Raw genomic sequence first — 9954 nt, 5'->3', positions numbered from 1 at the left:
TTGCCACTGATGATTCAAACGCGAGTTTTGGGCAGTAGAGTAGCACTTGTTTGTCATTTCTCTGATCACAAATGCAGACAGAGTTTTATGTTTACGCGGCGCGATGCAATGCAACGCAATGCGTAAAAAGACAGTATAAGTCATTATAATCAGTAATTATGTCCCCACTGGATGCAACAAATGCCTCGTTTGTAATGGGTTTTCATGTTTTTGTCTCGTCGCTCCGGCCGGGACACGGCATCAACCGTATGTGAGGGGCGTAACATTTCTGTCTCACGCTTGAGGTATTCGGCCAATCATAACGCACTGGATAGCTGGCCAATCACAGCACACCTCGCTTTTTCAGACCGATGAGCTTTGTAAAAATCGACGCGTTTCAAAAAGGCGGGGCATAGAGGAGAAACAATAATGTACAGTATGTGGAAAATAATGTGTTTTTTTTACTTTAAACCGCATAAACACATTTCCTTACACCAAATACACAAAATAATGTTCTTTTTAGCAGCATCATATGACCCCTTTAATGGAAGACATTAGACATCTTGGTCATAAGAGATAAAATAATAAAAATATTTGATGATTTCTTATTGTCGACATTGTCGATAATTTAATTTACACGGACTGTTTAATGCTGCTCATGTACATGTATTTACACAAAATTGCATAGCCAATAAATAAATAAAAAATTATAATCATTAGGGAGTGAAGATGCAATATCATGACAAACTCATTATTGTTGATTATTGCTCTTGATACTGTAATAATGATTATTAATATCGATTAATAGAAAGATTTTGTGGGGAAACAGCACATCATATTCTAGCTACAGAGGAAAGGAGCTAAACCGTTTACCGTCAATTTGTACCCTAAGATTACGGCATCTACCAGCAGGGGTTATCTGGGCCATACTAACCAGTCAAATCTTGACCTTTTGGCATAAAGAAGACCATTACTACCTATTACCATCTGCTTGATTAGCGTTTTATATTAAACTCTAGAAGATGGTAAATCTCCAGAAATAGGATTGAGCACTCCTACAGTAAAGGCAGACAGATAGAAAATGCAGACCAAATGTTTTGTATGTGACAGCTAATCTGATATATCCAGTATTTCACACTTCACAAAAAATAACAGCAAAGCAAAATATGGTATTGAACTGCAGTGTTTGGTATAATGATATTTTGACTGTTGTCTGCAGTACAGATCTGCTTACTGGCAACTTGCTCGTCTATATCCTCCATTCTGAAGGAGCAGAATGTCATAAAGTGACATAATGAAAGACATAATGAAATTACACCATTAAATATGCACATCACTCATCTCAGAGACGTACGACACCGTGCATGACTGGACAAGAGCTCATTAAGTCACTGTAACTCTATCTGTAATGAAGCCATGCGCTGTGATTAAGGCTAAGCTTCAACCGTCTTAGTGAACGAGGGACGGGAGCCAAAATCACTCCTATGGTGATGGAGGTGTGAATTACAACAGGTGCACATTGATAAACTGGTAAATCATCGCCATGGGGGAGAAAAAACATCAAAACAGACACATGCACACACAGGCCTGTTTGCAAACTGACCTGTGCCATTAGATATTGCTTTTGACCCAATTACACAGGTGAACTCTGCTAAATGTGCCCGTTACACATATACACAAATAAACGCACTGGAACCAAATCCCCTTAATTTGTTAGTCAATACTGTTAAAGCCGATGAGAAAAGTCCAGTGCAGGATAATGACCTCCATGTCATGTCAATCCATCTCTTCTGCTGCCACAAACACTTTCACAGAGACGCGTTTGTTCACTTCAGCAGACAACAGTTTGAACTCTGTAATCTGCTTTCATTTTTCAGTTTTATCTGACAATATACTGCTGTACCCAAGCGAAAAACTAAAAAATGAAAATACACTTTCAATTTCATTGAGTTTCATTGAGCTGAGTTAAGAGCTCTTTTTCTCTATAAGTCAGTTGTTTCTCAGTTTTATCTGTTGTTAATCTTTCTGTTATCTATTATTTATATTTAAAGGGGTCATATGATGCGATTTAAATTTTTCCTTTCTCTTTGGAGTGTTACAAGCTCTTGGTGCATAAAGAAGATCTGTGAATTTGCAAAGACTAAAGTCTCAAATCCAAAGAGATATTCTTCATAAAAGTTAAGAGTCAGCCACACCTACCTAAAACGGCTCGTTCTAACACACCCCCACATATCTACGTCACGATGTGGGAAGATTTGCATAAAAAGGCGCCCAAATGTTCACGCAAAGAAAGAAGGCGTAACTTTTAATCTCGCTGTAGTATTGTTGCTGCCGCCATGTCGTGAAGGCGCTGTGTGTTTCGTTGTGAAAGCGAAACTACTTTGTTTGGTCTTCCAAAAGAGGACAATATCCGCTTCGTCATGCCTAAAGCTGATCCATGCTGGTCGCTGAGGAAATACATCAACTTCCCGCTGTGGATCGCCGAATCGGCTTTCACTGTGGAAGAAGCGGAGTCCAGCCCGGGGTCGTCACATGTGGTTGCTGCAAGCCCACCGGCCGCTCCTTCGTCGGTTCCGCCGGCCTCGCCGTTCTGATCACAAATGCAGACATGGTTTTATGTTTACGCGGTGCGATGCAACGCGTAAACATAAATAAGTCATTATAAATAAGTCATTATAATCCATAATTATGTCTCCACTGAATGCAACGAATGCCTCGTTTATAATGGGTTTTCATGTTTTTTAATCATCGCTCCGGCCTGACAGGGCATCATCACAGTATGGTAAGGGGCGTAACATTTCCGTCACACGCTTGAGGTATTCGGCCAATCACAACGCACTGAATAGCTGGCCAATCAGAGCACACCTTGCTTTTCAGACCGATGAGCGTTGTAAAAATCGACGCGTTTCAGAAAGGTGGGGCATAGAAGAGAAACAATAATGTACAGTATGTGGAAAATAATGTGTTTTTTGAACCTTAAACCGCATAAACACGTCATTACACCAAATACACAAAATAATGTTATTTTTAGCAACATCATATGACCCCTTTAATAATGATCATTTGAAACCAAACAAACGTCAAATAAGAATCCTGTAAAAAAAAAACAAATCTAATAAAATCCTACTGGATGAAGTGAAATTAGATTGTCCTATTGTTAAATATATTGTCCTATGAAGACAAGTTTTGTTGAAATCATATTGGAAATTATCCCATTAGGATCTTTCCAAATGATTTTAGAAATTCCTATATTGGATTTAAGAATTTTTTACTAGGATACTGCTTCTATGAAAAATACATAATAAAATAAAAAGTATTAATGAATTCTGAATTTAATAAATTAATAAATGTATCCTAAATTTTATTAGTTATTTTGCACATACACTTATTACATCTACTATCTTTCTATTTTCTGTTATTGATGTTTAATAATAATAATTTAAAAACAAAACAAGAGTCAAATAACAATCCTATAAAATAAGTAAAATCCTACTAAATAAACGGAAATCGATTATCTTATTGCTAAATATATTGTGCAATTAGGACAACATGTTTTGTTGGAATCACATTGGAAATTATTAGGATCATTAGGACCTGTCCAAATTGTTGTAGAAATTTAATATCTTTTTATTTTATTGTATAATTCCTATATTAGATTCCAGAAATTTTACTAGGATATTTCTTCTATAAAAAATACATAATAAAATGATTAAAGTATAATAATAATAATATAAATAATAACAAATATTCTTATTATTATTATTATTCATATTGAATTACATTATTAATACATTTTATTATTAATAATGATAATTTTAATTCAAATAACTAAATAAACAACAAACAAACTTTTACAGGAAAGTACACAACATTCTAGCCCTCTATTTTCACTCCTACTGTGTCTCCACTCCAAAACTATAAAGCAAATAAGCACCACCAACAAGACTACACATCTAACATGTTTCATCATCCATCCCTGCATCCCTGAGAGGCTTTTATTGACTATTATCCTTGTTGTTTGAAAAGTAACATTTATACATGTCAAATTTCCCCAGTTTTCAGGATGATAGATTAAGCCTCGTTGTTTGCTCATTCGGTACACACACTACTGCAATGTGGAGCGGTACATTGTCAGACAATTTGTATACACAAGCAAGGTGTCTACAGCGTAAGTATCATTATTTATGAAACAACGGCTGACACAAAATCAGATTTGCACCATCTCTGTGTAACCGTTATATCATTGAATGTCTAGAATGCCCTCGTGTCCCTATGTTCCGTTGCCATGCCAACAGAGGCTCCGTTACCACACCAACAAAATCTCTGAGTGATGCTTCACTCTGAAAGACATTCCACACTGTCCTCATCCCTCTGGTGCCCGTCAATCAGTGTCATGCTTGATTGACAGCTGCTTCGACCCCACTGACGTGGGTAAAAAACGCTGTCACCTCACGTTAATCAGAAGCGGCGCATCTTAAGAGGGTGATACGGGAGGAAAGCGTCATCAGACATTTTCAGATCCACTAATGACTTTCGTGTTTTCCCAGGAAGGAGTCTAACGGCTATCAGGAGCGTCTCGGGAGCAGCTCGAGAAAAGAGAGCAGGAGAGTGAAAGGCAGCTCGACCTCTCTGTCAGTTTCTCACCCTATTTTCTTACCGCCTCTCTCTTTCTCAGTATTTATCGCTCCTACTCTCTCTTTCATTAACCCACTTAGCTACAATGTCTGACCCAGACCACAGGCACATTACTCAAACTAGATAGAAGGCAGCACGACCAAGAGTAATTTGGGCGAATGCCTGCATGAAAATAAAGCAATGGCGCCCTGAGTATCACAAACACACACATTCGTTGAGAGAACAGAAAATTACAGCCCTGGAAGAAAAAACAGACATGTCTTTAAAGCCTTCGAGTAGGTGACAGAAGATAAAATGGCGATGAGAGAGAGACTGAATGTGCCTGCTTAAAAGTGCACATCAAAGATCGAGAATGGTAGGAAATATTCAGAATATTCGACTACCATTACTACTTTAAATGTTGTTGCAGAACATATGTATTCTAAACAAATTGTCTGTATACATTGAGTGACCTATACTGCATTTGTCAAAATGGGCAGCATGCAACAGTGTACATAGTGCTGGGTGTGTGTACTGTATGTATCCCACAGTGCAATGTACTCAACTTCCATTTCCACTGTGATAAATGAACATAAAATTGTGTTATGATTTTAACATCTCTTTCATGACTCATTATTTGATTGAACAGTCAAATTGTGCGACATTTTTCCAAGCAATTAACCAAGATGATAACTGGATGCCAGTTGATAAGTTAAACCAAGTGGTTTGGCCAGTTTAGCATGGTCCATTTAGGACCATTAGCACCATACTGTGGGCAAAAAGCATCCTTTATTGATGTCCATTCAGTGGAGGTGGAAGCTGCATTTATTTGATCAAAAATACAGTAAAAACACTGCATAAAAAAAAGGAAAATGTACTGGTAACTTACTGCCAGGATATTATCCATTAATTTTATGGACATTTCTGTTAACCCTAAAACACAATGCAATGAAGTGCAAAATTCACAATACAGGTAAAACACCTGTAAGAATCAGTATGTAAAATTCTTTCATATTAATACAGTACATTGTGCCCTATTTTTACCCATTTTTTTATAGTGTAAGTAACGTGAAATATTAATACAATTTAAAGTAACATTTTTCAATTGTAAAAATATTTAAAAATGTAATTTATTCCTGTGATGGCAAAGCTACATTTTCAGCAGCCATTACTGCTATTAGTCTTCAGTGTCACATGGTCTTCAGAAATCATTATAATATGCAGATTTGGTGCCCAAGAAACATTTCTTATTATTATCAAAAATATTTTTGTGGAAACCATAATAAAAAAAATTTTTCTTAAAAAAAATAACATTTACAGATCCCAAGCTTTCGAATGGTAGTGTACATTATTCATAGCTAGTATTCCATTACAAACATAATCAGATATAACAGGGATAAAAACAATAGAGGAAAAGAAAACAGAGTTCATCCCTTACCTTGAACATTGCCAGCCCAACTCCCATTTTCTCTCCTCAACTCCTGCATGTTGATGTGAGCTGGGTCTTGTCTCTTCCTCTCATAGCCCTGGATGGAGGAGTGACTGACAGTTGAAGTAGTTTGAGGGATTGGTAAGGAAAAAATAGGACTGGTTCAGAGACCGTGGATGAAAGTGTAGGTCCTACTGTAAATCCAGGCTGGATGACTGAGCACAGGAATTGTCTATTGAATCAAAACTATTAAGAAAAGTCACTCAAGAAAAGTAAGAAAGATGCCTGGCTCACAAATAAAGACAAAATAAAAGACAGCTATGCAAACGATGTTCAGTTACTGAAGAAAAGTTGAAAGTCTTATATCAAATCTAAGAAATGTACTTACTGTAAAATTGAAAATGAAACAGGACAAAGTCTAGGACAAAGCCTACATTGGCTACAAAATGTGATATAAAGTGAAAAAAGGGTGAAAAGGGGATGTTTCTTGATTAGTCTAAAAGTCCATTTTGATCTGTGAACAAGTCCACAAACTCTGGAGCTGCTGGATGCCCAGTAGTGAAAAAGCTGAAGCAGCGACGTCTGGTCTTAATTGGTTCAGGTATCCATGTACGTCCTTTGCTGGGTCCTTCTCATGACACTATTGGAAAAAATAAAAAATACAAATAAGAGAACAGTATCTTAAGCACAGGTTTTTGGGCAAATGATGTTGAAAAAAAGGTCAAATTTGTTGATGACTTTGGAAAACTGAGTGCGATTTTTCTTTTTTTCCCTTTTGTTATTTCTTTCAATTGATCTAATATAGAGTGCTCAAAACTAAATGCTTCATTGGTATGTAATACATGAAGTTTAGTCTATTTCGAGCTATAGAAGGGACAGGCGTGTTTCACAAATACACATAACACACTTACAAATGCATACAAATACATTTATGTGTGATATTTTTATCATGTTACTTACCAGTCTAACTGTCCTTTGGCATTTCATCAGTATTATTTGGATAATGTTTACAAAAATGTGAAACACAAGACGAGTGCAAGCATTCAAAAACATAAGACAAGATGGTTGCCTTCCTTTGATATGTCCATTTCGAACAACAACAGGCAAGTGAGATGCTTTTTTCTTTTGTTTTTGTTTTTCATACAGTCCATGTATAAGAAAAAATTGTGATGAAGATGATGAATTCAGGATGTCAAAAGAAAATTTAATTTTTTAAAAATTCAGCTAAAACTAAATGTGAATTGAGATTTCAAACCAGTCACCAAGAAGGAAGCATAAGCACATAAACTAAATATGATGCTTAGAAAATAAAATATCAGTATGAATGGAAAAAGGAGATGTTCAGATTTCCTTCCATCTTAAGTTGCAACACAACGTCACTTCTTGGATCCCCATTCCTTTCTTAGATTCATTTCAAATGAATTCAAAACCAAGGGAAATTAAAAACAATCCTGTTTGAATCTTGTTTTTTTAAATATTCAGAGGTAAACATACATTACATTCTACAAAATCAAAATACTAACACAGAATATCAAATCAAAGAAGGCAGTTCTGAATTAAAATGATGTATAAGATGAAGTGGAAAATGTTCATTGAAGGAGGATAAATTAGGGGATATAAATAACTTACAGTGGGGAGTGAAAAGTTTTCATTCTCTAATGAGCTAATGGTCATACAGTGGTCATGCCCGACAGCTAAAAACAGGGACCCTCAATGAGTACAAAGAAAATCAAGAGGTTGTGATAAGAAGAGGCCTGTCTGAAAGGTGTTGGAAGGATGGATAAAAAGAGAGAAGAAAGTGGGGAGTGCCAGCAGAAAATTAAACACTCAATAAAACAAAGGACTGACCATAACAGCTCAAATGGACTTGAGCTTGCAAGTAGGTGAGACAAGAAAAAAAACACCGACTGATGCACTGAAGCCTAATCAATATTTTGAGCAAATACCAATCTATTCTTCACAATTCAGGTTCCATGCTTAGAGGAGGTTGCCAGCAATACAAATCACAAGTTTAAAATGTGTCCAATTACCGCAAATTAAGCAGTCACGCCAACCTCACCCATTTCAGTCAAAGAACGGAAGCAGAACCTCATCTGAAATTTGTCTGTGACAATTTCTCAAACAAAATAAGACACCGATGCTTGCACTGGACACTGGAGATGAATGGAGGCTATTTCAGACTGGGCAGCCCAAGACCAGATGTGTGCAAGTGTGTTTTAACAGTGTGTGTGTTACAAAAGAAAGAATGACAGGAAACAAATGTCTTGCTGTTCATAAGTAAAAATGGAAGATGGACAGAGTTGGAGAAGGGTAAAAATGGGCATGGATAAATGATATGTAATGCTTGACACCTGGCTGTCCATTAGTTTAATGCATATGTGTGTTTATTTGTAAGTGTATGTGTGTGTGTGTGTGTCTATGTGTGTTTTATGTACATGTAAAAAAGGAACACACAAGTACACACACACCGACAAACAGAGCGGACAGACACTAAACGAGCCGTTAAACCTACCTAGAAGAATATTAAAGCATCCAGGGGAAAAAAGAGTGATACGTGAGGGTAGATGGTGGAGGACTAAAACAACTGTTTAAAAAAAAAGGAGAGAAAGAAAAATTATTACAAAACTGATAAGGAGATGTGGAGATGGTTTTGAGTCTCTTTCACAGTTCTAACCAACTTTCATTCAGGGAGCATCACACTTTTGGGATGAAGGGAGGGATGGAAGAAAGAGGGGATGATCAGAGGAGAGAGATGGGAAGGAGGGACAGGTGAACGAATGAAGGGGGTCATAAATAGTTAAAAATGAGTGAAAGAGTAAAAAAAACTTGCCCCTTCTTTCTCTTCTCTCCTGTCTCGTCATAAATAGACAAAATTATACACCATATAGATGGAGAAATAGATCAGGAGGCAAATGATGGAGAGAGCGAATAAATGAAAAGATGATGTGCCTCCAAGCACCACGATGAGAAAGAAGAAAAAAACAAAACGAAAGAAAAAAACAAATATTCCAGTGCCTTCCGTTTTTCTTCTTTGCTTTTAAACAGGGAAGGCAGTCACTTTGTTCCTGCTGTCCAGTTGTTGCTTAAAGTTCTTTTTCTCTCACACTTTTTTCCTCTCTTTCTTTCTCTTGGCTTCTGTAGAAGGAGTCCTCCGTTTGCAGTAGTAATAGCCCTTTTCCACAGACAGTGACTGAGGCAGAACAGTAGGAAGAGGTGTAATGGTTGCAATGTCTGCCCAAGAATTCCACACATGGAGACTGTGCTCTCTCTCACTCTCACTCGCTTGGTTTCTCTCTCACCCCTCCCTTACGGACAGAGCGCTGTGGAGTAGGAGCGAGGCAGAGAAAGGAGAATGAGAGGGGGCCCTCTACAGGATTACTGCACAACTGAGAGAAAGAAAGAGCGTGAGAAAAAGAGGAAGAGCTGGGAATGTTTCCTCAATTCCAGTTCAATCAAACTGAATATAAATGAGGCAGTGAATGTATAGCTGTACCAATACACATCTGATAAATGTCATATAACTGTGCAGTTTAATATATGTAGTTTTGTGGTAATGCAATTTTTCAGTTTTGAAGGATCTGAGGATCCTCAAAGCAAAACACAGTTTGCATTTGCGGATCCTCAGATCCTTCAGTTTGAATAAACAAAAATGTTATTATATACACAATATGGGGTATTTTACCAAACACGAGATTAGATTAGATGATGCAAATAATGAAAGTTTGAAATGCATTTACTCAAATATATATGTGGATTTTATATAATTTTTTCAAAAAAAACAAAAAAATAATAATATATATATATACACAGTGGTGTGAAAACGTGTTGGCCCCCTTCCTGATTTCTTATTTTTTTGTATGTTTGTCACACTTTAATGTTTCAGATCATCAAACAAATTTAAATATTAGTAAAAGATAACACAAGTGAACACA

General features: G+C 36.7%; 1 protein-coding gene across 1 annotated transcript in view; it reads right to left on the bottom strand.

Moving 5' to 3' along the window:
• Window positions 1-8625, bottom strand: part of LOC107692185 (glutamate receptor ionotropic, NMDA 2B-like) — a 116371-nt gene extending 107746 nt beyond the window's left edge. Inside the window, exons 1-2 of the mRNA XM_016491144.1 lie at window positions 8535-8625; window positions 6032-6662 (exon numbers count right to left, since the gene is read on the bottom strand). Coding sequence (XP_016346630.1) covers window positions 6032-6058 — 27 coding nt within the window. The 5' untranslated portion in view covers window positions 6059-6662; window positions 8535-8625. The remainder of the gene's footprint in view (window positions 1-6031; window positions 6663-8534) is intronic.
• Between the last annotated feature and the right edge of the window lie 1329 nt (window positions 8626-9954).

This window comes from Sinocyclocheilus anshuiensis, unplaced genomic scaffold, assembly GCF_001515605.1.
Source record: "Sinocyclocheilus anshuiensis isolate Anshui unplaced genomic scaffold, SAMN03320099.WGS_v1.1 scaffold322, whole genome shotgun sequence".
NCBI classification, from domain to species: domain Eukaryota; kingdom Metazoa; phylum Chordata; class Actinopteri; order Cypriniformes; family Cyprinidae; genus Sinocyclocheilus; species Sinocyclocheilus anshuiensis.
The sequence above is the reverse complement of the archived record's forward strand: the minus strand, read 5'-3'. Positions and strand labels throughout refer to the sequence as shown.